Source organism: Alligator mississippiensis, chromosome 2, assembly GCF_030867095.1.
Source record: "Alligator mississippiensis isolate rAllMis1 chromosome 2, rAllMis1, whole genome shotgun sequence".
Classification (NCBI taxonomy): domain Eukaryota; kingdom Metazoa; phylum Chordata; order Crocodylia; family Alligatoridae; genus Alligator; species Alligator mississippiensis.
The window spans coordinates 239456123-239471219 of NC_081825.1; the positions used below are offsets into that span (position 1 = coordinate 239456123).

At 42.6% G+C, this 15097-nt stretch overlaps 1 protein-coding gene across 1 annotated transcript in view; it reads left to right on the forward strand.

The window, feature by feature from the left end:
* Positions 1 to 4985: 4985 nt before the first annotated feature.
* Positions 4986 to 15097, forward strand: part of LTK (leukocyte receptor tyrosine kinase) — a 183602-nt gene continuing 173490 nt past the window's right edge. Inside the window, exon 1 of the mRNA XM_019496461.2 lies at positions 4986 to 5118. Coding sequence (XP_019352006.1) covers positions 5058 to 5118 — 61 coding nt within the window. The 5' untranslated portion in view covers positions 4986 to 5057. The remainder of the gene's footprint in view (positions 5119 to 15097) is intronic.

Consider the following 15097-nt stretch of genomic DNA (forward strand, 5'->3'; position numbering starts at 1 on the left):
CTTTGTGCCATCAACATTTTGTTTCATTTTCCTGTGAAACAACTTGTCAGTATGTGGTAACTTTATCTCCCATAGCGGGTGTTGAATATACAGAGAAATGTTCATTGTTTTTTTAAGGGCACCTGCCAGAACTCTGCTGACACATCAAGCATAGAAAATATTTGACATCAACTATTTCCCCAAAGGTTTCTTCACATATAGATAGTGGACAATGTTCACTGTTACAGTTTTAATTCTTTTGGGTCTATGTGTAGAGAAAAAGTTTCTATCTTTTTTTTTTTTATTCAGTACCAGTGATCTACCTTCTCTGCTAGTTTTTCTTCTCACATGGGCTAGGTACAAACATTCAAAAAGCCCAAGCTATGTGGTTTTCTGTGGTGTAGTTTAGATCGGTAGTGAACAGAACACACATTCACCCTTTGGGGGGGAGAAAATCTTAGACCAGGTTCCACTATTTTTAAACCAGTCTGCGTGCTTAACTTCTGTTCTGCTCCAAGTATAAACTGGTTTCGGATAGCTTATACCTGCAAAAGTGTGATGTCTGGATCTGTCCAAGATTTCAAAAGCACTGAGCCTATTCAGTTCCTCTTTTGCCTCTGCCTTAGGGGCAGGGGAGCTTTTCTAGGGGTGGGAACTGTCAAGTCTTGGACTCTTCCAGCTCTTTTATGTGCTGTGTTGAGAATTCCTGTGTTTCCTGAAAGATGTCCCAAATATGTTCTCTTCAGCTGTTAGGTCCCTTGCTCCTCCAAGGAGTACACTGCCTTGGAGAAATCAAGAGGTTGACAAGCTTTCAACTCAGTACCGAGTGCTCACAAAGAGCGTGTCTACATATGCACATTTAATGCACATTAGCTTGATTTAAGGTGCATTAAGGGTGCATGTCTACACGTGTATGCCCTTAATGTGCCTTAAAAATGGTGATTTAAGGTTATTCACACCTAAATTTGATACCTGCATAAAGCAGGTACCAAATTTAGGCGTAAATAGTTAAATCACATTAGTGAATATGTCGATGTGCTAATGTGCATTAACATGGTGTGTGTCTATTGATTTGGGATTAACTTTAGTCCCAGGTTGGTCCACACACCCATGTTAATGCGCATTAGCATGTGCATGTGTGGATGTTTGCCTAAATTGCTTTAATATGCATTAGACTAATGCACATTAAGTTTAGCCAAGCATAAAAGCACGTGTAGACACACCCAAAGTGTATCTTTCCCAGTTCCTTATTTAGTCCAACATTGTGCTCTTGTCATCTTTGTTGATGTTTTTCACACATTGCTGGCATTGCAAATTCTTGCTAAGTGTTGTAATCCACTACTGATTTTGCCTCCTCTTACAAATGCTGGGACTTGGCTTGGCTTTGCCACAGTGTATACAGCTCCCTGTACTGCTTTTTGTCATGCAGTTGTCTCCAGTCTCTTTGCTTGCAGTACTTTTAATTCTCTCCCAGGTCTTCAATGGCAGAGCACTTTTCACTTTGACTGAGTGACTTAGTTTGCCTGACAAATTCTAACTGCTTTGTCAAAGGTTGTTTCTAGATCTTCCAGTAGATACTGTGCCTGTAAATAGTCCCTCTTGCTCCCACAGTTACTTCTGTTTTTTAATCGATGAACATCTAATATAAAATGCATGGACAGTTCTGATCATAGAGACCAAAACACAGGGTTATCTCTTCCTAGCTGAGTGCCCTAGCCCCAGGACTATAGATTCACACTGCCTCTTGCATATTCTCCTGGCCCTATGGCTCTTAGATTCTTAGCTATCCAGTGGGCCAACTTAAAGGAGTGGAAGGTGCCCTATATAATCTATTCTATTCTAGGTCACTCTTCTGGGAAGTGAGAGGTGGTTGAGGAGACTCTAGAATGCAGGTCTCACTTCCTGGGTAGGTGCTCTCTGAATTCTAGGTTAATATGTGAGAGATGGGCACCATCATCCAAGGTGGCCATTTTTTTAAACTGACTTCAGTTCTGTGGGTGTAAGTTTGGCATGCTTGGGAGGAGCTCCTGTGCTTGGATTGCCTCCCTGTAGGGGCACAGAACTTAAGTGATCAAACTGCATAGCTTTAAAATGGAAGCAATGAATGAAATTGGGCACCTAATGCATGGCCAGCATGGATTGCTTTGGGGCCAATGTGGATTGTTCTTTGGCACTTTGGCATCTAAATTCTGTTTGCAACCTGTATAGATGCCAGTCAGAACCTGACTCAAATTCTTCTGCTCTTCTATTTTGTACTTTCTGAAAAAAGATCTCTCTCATATGTTACATTTTTACATGAAGTTTATGATACCTCAGATTTCTTTAAAGTATTATATATTGAACACCTTCTGCCTGAATTAACTGAAAACTTTTGAAAATATGAAATACTTCCTCTTACCTATTGCTAGCACAGATACACAGGGAAGTATTATTTAAACCTTCTTCAGCTATCCCATACATTTGAGAGAGTTTCACTTCCAGTAGGATTTTAACTTCTCTTCTCAGGGAAAATTTTTGTTTTGCTAATGATAATACTTAGTGTTCAGAAATCAATTTGGGCTAAGAAATCTGGTAGAGGCCTGCTTCATTAGCATCCATTCTGTTATAGGACCATGCCGTAACATTTTTCCACACTTGATGCTCCTAATAAAATTAATAGGATTTTAGGGTAAAAACTGATGGCAGCTAAGATATGAATTGGCCACTGATCACAATAAATGTTCTTTATAAACAACTGGTTTTATCTTTCTTGTGACTATAATTTTAGAAATGGAGCACCAATGCAGGCATGGAGCTGTGATGGTCAGGGCCTCTCCTGAACTGTTCTCCTTTCAAGAAATTTAGGCCATACTCAGAGATCTCCATAAGTCTGCCAAATGTGAAGAAGATCCTGGACAAATAAGCAAGACAGCAAATTTCATTACTGCATAAAGGCCAAATTCTATCCTTGGTTTTTTTTTCAAATTTTCCATTGATATCAGCAGAAGATGCACTGTGAACTGAGAGCATTATGGAGTGTTATTTTTAAAACCTAGCCCGTGGTTCATAATTAAAACTGGAATTCAGACTTCTTTACTGAAGTGATTTGATACCCCTCCAGGTTAAATAGGAGTCTCATGGATGGAATTTCCACCCCCTTCAGCATGTACAATGTTCTGCTCAGAACTCTTTTAACTTTAGATAACCTCACACCCATTGCCAATCTGTAACTTACACCTGCCTCAAGTGTTCAAGCATCCCTCTGAATTTGCTCTACTGAGAAGTTATCTTCACAGGGAAGTTAATGCAGATTACGGTAGGATAGAAATTTAAAGTGGAATTGCTATTCCCAATTAATTCTCTGTGGGCATGTCTACACATACAATTAATGCTCTCTGATAAACTTTCAAGCAGTTTGTGCTGGAGTCAGCTGCTCCCGGGCGCAGCATCTTCACATGCTCCTGAGACCATCCTGGATGCATGTGAAGATGCTGCAGCCAGGAGCAGCTGACCTGGAGTGGGAGCTTGGGGGGGTCAACCTCAGGCTCTGGGTGGCAGTGTTGGGTAGCGGAAGGGCTGGATGGGGTACTAGGGTGCTACAGTGCAGGACTAGCCAGCAGGCAGCCCCCCAACACTGTAGCACCCTCATGTCCCAGCCAGTCTGAGGCACAATCTACACATGCGTTTGATCTCCCATAACTACTCCACCATAGGATAGTACTTGTCTCTGATAGTACTATCCTATGGCAGAGTTAATTAGTTTACTGTGTCCTGATATGGGCGCGCGTACAGACTGTGATGCTTTACTGTGGAGCTAATTAGTAAACTGCAGTAAAGTGTACATATAGATGCATCCTATATGGAAGTTTTAAATCTGGAATAAGAATGCTTATTTCAAAACTAGCTTCACTCATTTTGGAAAAAGGTGAAGGTAACTTGGAATATGATAGTCTCACTTCTGAGGTCTCTCACAAAGGGAGTTAATCAGGAATTGCTATTCTGGGATGGCCATTGCAACTCTCTGTGCAGACAAGCCCGACATCTAAGTGGATCTAAGTCAGACTAAATTTGTGTAACTCAATACAGAAGAAAAAATGGATTTGGCAAGTAAAGGAATTACAGGGATTATGTAAGATAGGTGTATGGTAAAGCATCTACACCATATAGTGTATCTTGAGATCCTTTCAAGGATGCCACAGGGTGCCATGCACTGTTAGCACTGTAAGGTGTGCAAATGTGATTTACAAGATAAATCCAGAGATTTCAAACAGGAATCCATAGTGTTAAAAACATTCTGACCTGTTTTAGTCTTTCTGAGTCCTTTGCAACAGAAGAATTGTTCTATTATTTTTCTGATGGCGACTAAGGGAGTCGAGTAAAAAGACAAGTAAAAACTAAGAGATGATGTTTTCCAAGGGTGCCTCAAGGCTGTCAAGGAGTGCCTTGAGTCTGAAAAAGTTGAGAACTGCTACCCCCAGCATACACACCTCCAGGTCCCCATTGTACATGGTACACTATTTTAGACTGCCTTGAACACAGGTAAATGGATGTATGGACCTTTAGGGAATCTAGCTGAGTGTAAGGATATCTACCTTATTGTACATAATTCATCTCCCATACAAGTGTCAGTGGAAGGACACTTAAATCTAGGGAATTCATTTTACATTGCCAGAATGTGGTCCAGAGAGTGTGCATATGTTGGGGAAGTAGAGAAGTTGCATCAAAGCAGCTGCAGGATGAGAGAGACAAATAAAGGAAGATACCTAATAAGATGCTGAACTCAGCACTTCCAGTTGAATACTGATGTTTAAAAAATGTTTAGATCGATGTATTAATAACTGATACAATTTCTGCTTCTTGGATCTGCTGATCTCTCTGTAGCTGAATGTACCAGGTGGGAGGGGGGCAGGGAGGAAACAGGAACAGTGAGGGTTTTAGGACCCATGAGAGCCTCCCTGAGCAGGAGGTGGGAATTCTTCTATAAGCCAGCAAGAGTCCAAGCCTTAACATCAGTGCTTTTTGCAGAGCCAGAGAGAAAAAGAGAGGTCAGCGCTAGAAGAAACACACAGAGCAAGAAGTATCCAGGACCCAGCAAAGTCATGGATTGTCTATCACATCTGCTCAGTCCTGCCCAGGTGTTCCTGTGGATCACCATGCTGGGTAAGTAAGTTATTTTTCACCTCCTTGTGGCACAATTTCCCTTTTCACCAAGAGAGACAGAGTTATTTATTTTTCTCATTTTCCTTTTCCCCTTAAATATACAGTAAAAAAATGAGGGATGGGGGGTATCAAGCACACAGAGCTGTTCTAACTTTAGAAGATTATTTCTGATGTTGAATGGATTTTTAATCTCTAAATTCTGGGGTGATTTGTAGTTTTAGGAGGGCTGCTGCTGAGTGAGGGCTTTATCTAGAAACAGACTGGTATTCTCCAAAGATTTAAAATGAAATAGACAGTAACACTTCAATCCCACTTGGGTCCTATAATAAATTGCTTTCTTTGTCTCTGTCTAGAGGGAACAAAGAATCTTTTGGGCTGATGAAGGGGAGATAGTGGATACTTCTAGGATGAAAGTAGAGGAGATGGTCTGTAGGAGAGGGAACATCTTATAGAAGATGCTTGGTGGGGGGAAGAGAGGTTAGGTTCATAATTTATGTGGGTGAGGAAAGATATTAGAGTTACGGTAGACAGAGTTACCACTTCTCACTCAGGGAGTGGTGTTCAGGCTGATTTTTGAAGGGCACCTTTTCATCGCTATTTGTTATTGTCAGCCTTGGTTTTGACCTGCAGTAAGAGGAATGAAATAACAGTAGGCTGGGAGAGAAAGGAGGCATGTGTAGAGAAACTGCAGTAATGGAGAAAAGTTGGGAAGTAGGAATGGTTCAGAAAGGGAGCAGTGAGGCAAAGAGAGGCAGGACTGGGGTATACTTTCAGCAGGTCACAGAAGCCAGAAAGGAAAAGGCACTAAGAGTCTCTGCCAAGACATCCTCAACTTCATACCGTGCTGAGGTTTCAGTACTACAGCCAGAAATTAAGTAAGTGACAACATCTTGTCCCTTTGGCTAAAATCTCTACCAAGCCATATAACAACTCTAATTTTAACATTTACTTAAAGATTTTTGTCTTTCTGCCTCATGCCTAATATGACTTCCATTGGGGGAGCAGTGTTTTGCTGCTTCAGGGAGCAGTTAGGTCTCCTCCATCTCTGGCCAAATGCTGAAAGAATGTATATTCCTAGTTCTTTTGGGCAAGCTGGAATCTAATTTTTTAGGCAGATTTAATCACTTACTTGAATAGGGAATTTTGCTTGCAAAGTGATGGCCCAATCCAGAGTTCTTTGTACTTGGCTGTTTGTGCACTGATGTTCCCACTGTGAGGTCACTGCTTTATATTAAGTTGTCACAAGAGAAGTCTATCCCATGTAATCTGAGTGGGTGTGTTTTGCCCAGACTTTGGGGAGCCCCAATTTTTGTGGTTTCCCGGGTCTGATTAAGAGTCACTAAGTGTAATTTCAGTGTTGACTTTTGATGGTATGATTAGAATTTGCATGTGAGATTACATCTAACTTTTCTTACAATACATGTTGGTTCTCTAGGACTGCAGTCCAGAGCATGGCTGCATTAGAAAGAGATGAGATAAAGATGGTGTGTTTTAGAGTGCGCAAATAAGAAGCTGAAGGAAAATAAAAATTCACTTTACAATCTCTGTGGTGCCATGCACCAAAACATTCTTAACCATACAAGAAAAGATTTAGACACAGATATTTAACCCCATAGCTGCTGTCCTATCCTTTAAAAAGGGGTGATTTGCTTTGCTGGCTAAGCCAGTTCTTTTAAGGCCTATTTGGCCAGGGGTCAGGGAATTGTTGCAGCCAGTTTGTTAAAACAGCCACTCTAGCAGCTTTTTCTTGCTTTATTTAACTGGCCTGATCCCTGGCAGTGAACAGCATTCCAGGTCCATATTTCTTTTTTGTGTCTCCCTGGCTGAAATACCTGTTCTTATAAGTATTGCCTTAGATTGGCCATTTCAGTATCCCTTTCTTGTGACGCTTCACATTGTTTCAAATATATTATTTGCTGGGCAGCAATTGAGCTTGTGGAGGTAAAAACACAAATGTACAAAGACAACCAGAAAACTACAGAAAAGCCCAGAAAGGTAGGGGAAGAAAATATCAGACCAGGAGCTGATATGGAGCTGCATTAGCCAGCCTTGTAGAAATTCTGTTTTTTGCCCCTCCGAGGGGTACTTAAAACACCACCAAGGTAAAAACAAATAGGGTGCTTGTTATGAAAAGAATCTCATTTTTTCATCATCAGTGTCGTGAGTTTGCATGTTAACAGGTTCCTTCCTGGATTTTTATTAAACAGAAAAATATCCCATTCTTCTATGGAAGAGTGGATTGTGGTTGAGCAGTTGTTGTACTTCTCAGACAGCTCAAACTGAAGACTCAGAATCTCTCCTTTATAGCAAACCACTGGGTCATGATCATACCATCCAACACACAGTAGCTTTAGGACAGAAGAAATCCTTGCTTATTGTATATAGTTAAAAATGCTGAAAACAATTTATTCAAATTCCTATTTTCAAACTGTTCTAATATTTGCAATGAAAATTCTTATGAGATGGGGATTGCTCATCGAAAAACTCAGACAAGAGAAATTTTTCAGGGATATATAGATAAGCAGTCTGTCCAGTTATGTATTGACTCATGAAACATTAGAACAATATTGGGTGTCACAAAGTACTGTACTCAGGCATCTTCTGTCAGTCTGTGTTCACTTTGTAACCTTCTACTACCAGGAGCCAAAGAGATTTACATTCTCCTGTTTTAGGTTTGCCTACATGAGGATTGCCCTGGTTTGTTCTACAGTGTACATTTAAACCAGGTTAGTTCAGAATTACTTAAAAAATGTACATGAACACATTTCAGGTTGAGTGCCTTGTTTTAGTTAAGTAAACTGAGGACAGGTATAAACACCTTAAATTAAACCAACTGCAATTTTCTCATGTAGACAAGTCCTTTCCTTAACATCAGCAGTATCTAGGGGTAGGGACAGACATTACACATAAACTGGTTTAAGTGATTAGAAACTGGTTTAAATCTGTAACAGAACAGATGTTCAGTGCACATAAATCAGTTTGAAAATGGTTTTAGATAAACCTGGTTGAATTTAGTATCAGACTTAACTGATTTGGCTCAAACCAGTTTAAGCAATGTCTGTCCCAGACCCTTTGTTGGTTTAAGCTAAACCAGACACCCACAGCATCCCAGCATGCTCTGTGATCTGGTAGGGCTCTTTGCTCCACAGCAGGGCTGGCCTCTCCAGTTGGCTGCAGCTCCAGCACATGCTACGGGCAGCTCCCCTCTCCCCCTCACCACTCCCTGCTCAGCAGGAATTCCCCTTTCCCCTCTGCCTTGCTGAGGAGGTGTCTGTGTATTAGCTAGCAGACCACATGCTGGCTACAGTCTGTACTGAATCAACTAGTAGAATCAACAGGTAGCTGATAATGTCCCTCTGTTGTTTTCTTAATGGTGTAATAAACACTGAGTTAGGGATGATAAACACTGTTATCAATTCCCTGCTGGGCTAATCAAAGCATCCTGCTGGGGTCTGGCCAGGCCCCACCTCAGCTCAGTGCTGTGGAAGGGATGGGAGGGCTGCGCTAGTGCCCCCCAGCTTCTGGCATGAGCCACTGTAGGCATGTGCCTGCTTTTCTGAGCGGTGTGTCTGGTTACAAAACTGATTTAGCCTAGCAGGTTAGACTAACCTGCAAAGATTGAATCAATTCAGGCTCAGGCTTTTTGAATGTCTGTCTCTAGACTAGATGCTTAGGCATCTCTTTTCTTCCCTTGGAAAGAGAGGGACATAAGAACAATTTACTACTGGCTTCAAAGTGGAAGGTCTTTACCATACTCAGCTACTCTGCATTAACGGCTTGAGTGGACCTTTGCTAAGTGTAAGACAAATCATAGCAGTGTCGTGAGAGGGCACTTCCTACAGGGTAAGAATGTGCACTTGGGCAGTGACTGTGGAACAACTGATGCATGATAAAGCCCCACCTTCTTTTGCCCCATGGTAAATTGTTCAGATATCTATAACCAAGGTAAATATGCTATGACTGGAATGGAGAAAGGAGCCACCTCCTCTTTTAGCTTATTATGGAACAGGCTTCTTTTTAGTAGCTCTGTCATGGTAGTCTCTGTGCTGCCCCTCACAAAGATAGGGAAGTAGTTTTGTAACATTTATTTATGGCCAGGATAGCTCCAACAAGGGATCCTGCAAAACACCCTGCAGGAGGAGGATCCAAGCTCTCTTGCTGTAGGAAGACAATATATCTGCAGGTACAGTGCCCATCCTGAGGTTCTTGGTACCAGGCACTACTACAAAATTGGCAATCAGGGAGTTGATGGAGATTAAGGGCACCCCTTAAAGTGGGAATGGATAGACTTGTTAGGCGTAAATACTGGGGAGGCTATGGTGCTTCTAAATGCAGTAGAAAAGGCCAGGCTAGCTAGACCTAGACTGAAAATCTGTTATTTGGAAAAACTTGGGAAGGAGTGGAAAGAAGTTCTCATTCAGTTTCATGCACCAAGGGAACATCACGCAAGTCAAGACTGGAAGAAGTATGGAACAAGTAAAAGGTCATGTGCACTGTTACTTTAAAGACTGTCTTCTCACTAAGGATATATGCTGTCTCAATAACTACAGGAGGTAAAGACTATCTGTCTGTCCTCCTCTCTTCATTTCATTGCTACCATATGGGTCTTGGGACTCAATTAGAAATTGGGAGATTCAAGGCAAATGATGTCCCAGTCCAATGGCACAACAAACAACACACCCTAACTGCATCCTGCATCTGTATGAAAGTGCAGAGATCTGAGTTGTTTGTACATGAGCAGAGTTATACAGTGTGTGTATACTGGTATGCATTATGTGCTGTGTGTGGGTGAGATTTGTCAGCCAAAACTGTTGGCAAAAAATGAAGGTTTGGTGACAGTGAAATATTTTGCGAATCTGTCTTGGTTTTGCCAAATGATTTGCACTGAGTGGGAGGAAAGCTGGAAATTGAAAGCCTTGAGTGCTCAGATCCAAAAGAAAGAGTTTAGTGTTGGGTTAGACAAAACATTTAGTTAGAGTGGGGGGTGGGGTCAAACTTACCTGTATACCCTGGCTGCCTCCAAACTTCAGGGAACCTCATGGGCTGCATCCGACGGTGGCAGCATGGTAAGCAGCAGTTAGTACCGTTGTTCTCAGCCCCACCCTACTGCTCATGCACATGCCCAGCGGGGCTCCATAGTTGAGAAATTTAGTGACAGACTCCAGCCCCTCTGGAAGCCCCAGAAACCATTTTGGAAACTGGTTTCATCCTGTGAGCCTAATGTTTGATACCCCCCCGTTCAGTTCAAATTAGCATGAATTTTGTAGTTTGCTGATGCTTGTAGTTTGCTGATGCTTGTTAAAAGTGGTCATGTTAGGTCAATGTGAGCCTTTTTTTTTTTTAATGTTGGTGAATTGAAAAAATGGCTCATTTGCCCGATTGTATCTCCGATTGTGCACTCTGAGCTCCACCTTGGACAAAACCTTAAACAATATTTTGGGCGGAAGATCTTGTCCTAAGATTAATTATATTAGCGGCTGTTCTCCCAATTTGTAACTCAATGCTGGATCACAGCAACACTCTTTCAGGTCCTCAGGAAAACAAGAATAGGAATACAGACCACTTGCACTTTTTTAAAGATGTTTATTAAAAGAGAGAGAGAAACATCACTGTGGGAAGACAGACAGGCATCCTGGAATCAGAAATAAATGGAGAGGGAAGTCAAGGCTAGGTTGACGTGAACAAAGTAACACACATATACACCAGCTGAATATTGCTCAAGGTATTTGGTTGTAGGAGCAGGCATGATTTTTGTGCAAGTGCTTCAAACAGAGCAGAAAAATAAGTTCATTAATTAATTAGATCAGGCTCATTGCCCTTTCCTGTATCTGAGTATCAGTTACTTCTCTGGAAATTGTTCTCCCTCCTGTTCTTCCTCTATTTGTTCCTCTCCCTGACCCTTCCCTCTTCCTGGAACATATCATATCCCACATTGTTGCAGCTTTAGGTTTTCTGTCAGTTCACATGATGGAACCTGTTGGGCTTAGAAATGAAAATGGAAAGGAATCCATGTATTCAGTGGGACAGGTGGCAGGTATGACAGCAGGCCTGAATGGGAAAGCAGAGACTTGAGAGCTCTAATGAGAGATGAGTGGCAGCAGGTATGGCAGCGGGGCTGTAGGTGACAGAGGATTAGGAGGATTAGGTGACAGGTCTGATAGCAGAGCTGTGTGGGCTGCAGGGCAGTTAAGAACCAGACTGCCAAATTGTTGTCTGGATCTTTTATGTGTGCACAAGGGGAGAGAGTGCAGCTTTATTTTGTTCCCTCAGACCCTGTGCACAGGGGTCCATCATACTCTCAACCCTGGAGCAGAAGCCTTTGCAAAAGAGACAAAGATGGGTGAACACTCTTTGGTCGCTAGTGAAACGGATGGACCCAGAATGGAGTGCACCTCCCCAACAGGTGACAGATAGAAGTCATGCTCCATGAAATCCAAAATGAGCATTTTGCCTCACTGAATCACCAGGGCTGGTGGAAAAGCCCAACCTTAACAGTGTATGTAATCAGACCCACACTAAGCAGTGGGTTGACAGAGAGAGAAACGAAATTGGATTAATGTAGAATAAAGAGAAGTGGAGCTAGTTATTCAATAAACTGTAGGCAGAGAAGGGAGCTCTACAATAGACACTAGGATAACAGAGAGAGGGTGATTTTAGCTCTATACAGAATTCTTAGGCTAAATAAGACCCTGTAAAGGAGGTAGAGTTATGAATCTATATTTGCTTTTTAGGCTAAAACTAATGGAAAAACAAGAAACTCGTTCACAGACATTTTTGTCAATAGTTTCCCTAACTTCACTGAAAAATCCAGATGCAAAGCTGTTGGTCAGCTGGTCAATGATCATGTTAAAAAAACACTGGAATTAAGAAAAAAATTCAGAAAATTACAATTTATAAAAATTGGGGAAATATGGAAATACAGATTGAAGTACCTCTTGAAGCCTCCACAACTTAGGTTGTGCATTTTCCATACAGATTCATATCTGTTATGAGCATCACAGCTATAAAGTTGGCAGTAACTCAAATCCCTTATTCTGTAGCATTTCAGCTGGGAATGATGTTTGGCAGAACTGCCCAACTTCAGATGGCCAGGGGCTGCACATTGAACTGGTTGTGGATGCCAGCCAGGATGCACACTGGGCATGTTGCATGCCACAGGGGATGCACGCCATGTGGGCTTTCACCTCGCCCTGTCCCCACCACCTTGGGAATAATGTGAACCCTCCCACCACACAGTGTGTGTATGAAGATACAGGGAATGAGACTGCATGAGTGTGTGTGGAGTTTAAGATGTCAACTCTATACACACACTGCCTACTTCTGCATACCATACAGATTATTTAATAGATTTCATAGACATTAGGGCTGGAAGGCACCTTGGAAGATCATCGACTCCAGCCCCCTGCCCCAGGGGCAGGAAGACAGCTGGGGTTACAGGATCCCAGCAAGATAATGTCCAATTGTCTCTTAAAAGAGTCCAGAGTAGGTGCTTGCACCACATCTGGGGGGAGTCCGTTCCAGGCCTTGGGGGCTTGGACAGTAAAGAAGTTCTTCCTTATGTTCAGCCTGAAACGGTCTTGGAGGAGTTTGTGACCGTTTGACCTTGTCATTCCATGGGGTGCTCTGGTGAATAGGCGTTCCCTGAGATCCTGATGCACACCCCTTATATACTTATAGGCAGCCACCAGGTCCCCCCCCCCCGAGCTTGTGCTTTTCCAGGCTGAAGAGTCCAATAGCTCTCAGCCTCTCATCATAAGGCCTGTTTTCCTGCCCTTTGATCATGCGCATGGCTCTCCTCTGGACTCTCGCAAGCTTCTCCACATCCTTTTAAAATTGTGGAGCCCAGAATTGGATTCAGTACTCCAGCTGCAGCCTCACCAAGGACGAGTACATCAGGAGGATGACATCCTGGGATTTGCTAGAGAAGCATCTATGGATGCAAGCCAGAGTTTTGCTTGCTTTGCCGGCTGCAACATCACATTGGTGGCTCATATTAATCTTGTGGTCAATCATGACCCCCAAGTCCCTTTCAGCCATGGTGCTAGCAAGTGTAGCACTGCTGAGCCTATAAGCTTGCTGCGGGTTTTTCTTCCCAAGGTGGACTACCTTGCATTTTTCGATGTTGAAGGCCATCAGGTTTTTGTCCACCCATTTTCTGAGCCTATCAAGGTTGGCCTGGATCACCATCCTGTCCTCAGGTGTAGACGCTTTACCCCAAAGTTTGGTGTCAGGTTGAAATGGTAAAATTTGCGCTGATGGCACAGAGAGGGGACCAGATTAGGAAAGTGAGATCAGAGCTGGGGGAAGTGAACTGGAGCAGACTGTGAGTATGGCTGTACAACCCCTGGTCTGTCCAGGCCTACTGCTTTGCTGTCCCCACTCAAGGCTGGTGGGAGCCTCAGCTGGAACCAGGAAACCGGAGATCCCATGCCATCTCCCCCACTGCAACTGGGAGACCAGATGTGGAGAGGTATTTGGGGATTGGAGGCTGGAGAGGTGGGGGTTCAGGAGGGGAGTGAGGACACACAGGGCTCACAGTCTCTCAGTTCCATGTGGGGCATGCTGGAGAAGTGGAGGTGGATCAGACAGGAGGGCACTTCCCTGCTTTCCTCCCAGGGAAAGGGAGAGCTGAGCACTATGGGATGCTGGATTTGGGAGTCCCCTATTGCACTTCATATGTAACCTGAAGCCCCTTTTTCCTTCAGAGTCCCTTTTAGAAAGCTTCAGAGGACCTGTATGTCTGTATGGCTCAGCCTTTGAAGGGCTTCAAGTGTTGTGTAGATCCATACCTTGAGAAAGGTATAGTGTGTTGGGAATTATAGTTAGACAATTCTTATTGTCACTGTTTAAAATGAAGTCTTGTGTAAGCATGAGATTCTCGTGATTTTGTTGAGAATGTTTGCTTACCTTAATTTTGTGTTTCCATCCTTTTGGACATTTTTTGTATTGTGCTTGGTGTTAACCTCAGTTTTTAATTTCCTAAAATTTCAGTATTTGCAGGTTACTTTATTGTTTTCACGTGATGATATCCTTTAGTTTTCCCCCTAGCTGACTTAATACATATATGCTACTTTCACTTTAGCTTTACCAACTTCTTATTTGGGACTTCCCTTTGTTTGCATATCAAAGCTTGGGTATCAAAATGGCATAAAACCTTGCTGGTTTGTAGAGTTAGAATCTACATCTCTGCATTTGTAATGTATTTAAAGTGTGTAATTTGCAACAGGAACACTTTCATGGTTTATAAATTCTTTGAGATTTGCTTTATTTGCATTATAAGTGCTGCATGATTGTGGCTTATAACCACCACAGGAACCTGGACAGTATTTAAAATCTCTGATCTAAGCTTCCCTTAACCCCATGACAATTACTAGTTCAGCCATGGATGTTAAGAAATCAGTGGCCATTCTGATTTTTTCAATTTTTTTTTCCTGAAGTTTGCAAAAAATCATAGAAAATTAGTGTTGGAATGAACCTCAGGAGTCCAACCCGCTGCTCAAAGCAGGACCATCCCCAACTAGATCATTCCAGCCAGGACTTTGTCAAGCCAGACCTTAGAAACCTCCAAGGATGGAGATTCCACTACCTGTCTAGGTAACTTGTTCCAGTGCTTCACCACCCTCCTAGAAAGTTTTTCCTAATATCCAACTTAAACCTCCCTTGCTGCAATTTGAGACTATTGCTCCTTGTTCTGTCATCTGTCATCACTGAGAACAGTCTAGCTCCATCCTGTTTGGAACCCCCATTCAGGTAGTTAAAGGCTGCTATCAAATCCTCCCTCAGTCTTCTCTTCTGCAGACTAAATAAACCCAGTTCCCTCAGCCTCTCCTCATAAGTCAGATTCCCTAGCCCCCAAACCGTTTTCATTGCTCTCCGCTGGACTCTTTCCAAACTCTTTCCAAACATCCTTTCTATAGTGGGAGGCCCAAAACTGAACACAGTACTCCAAGCATGGCATCACCAGCACACAACAGAGGGG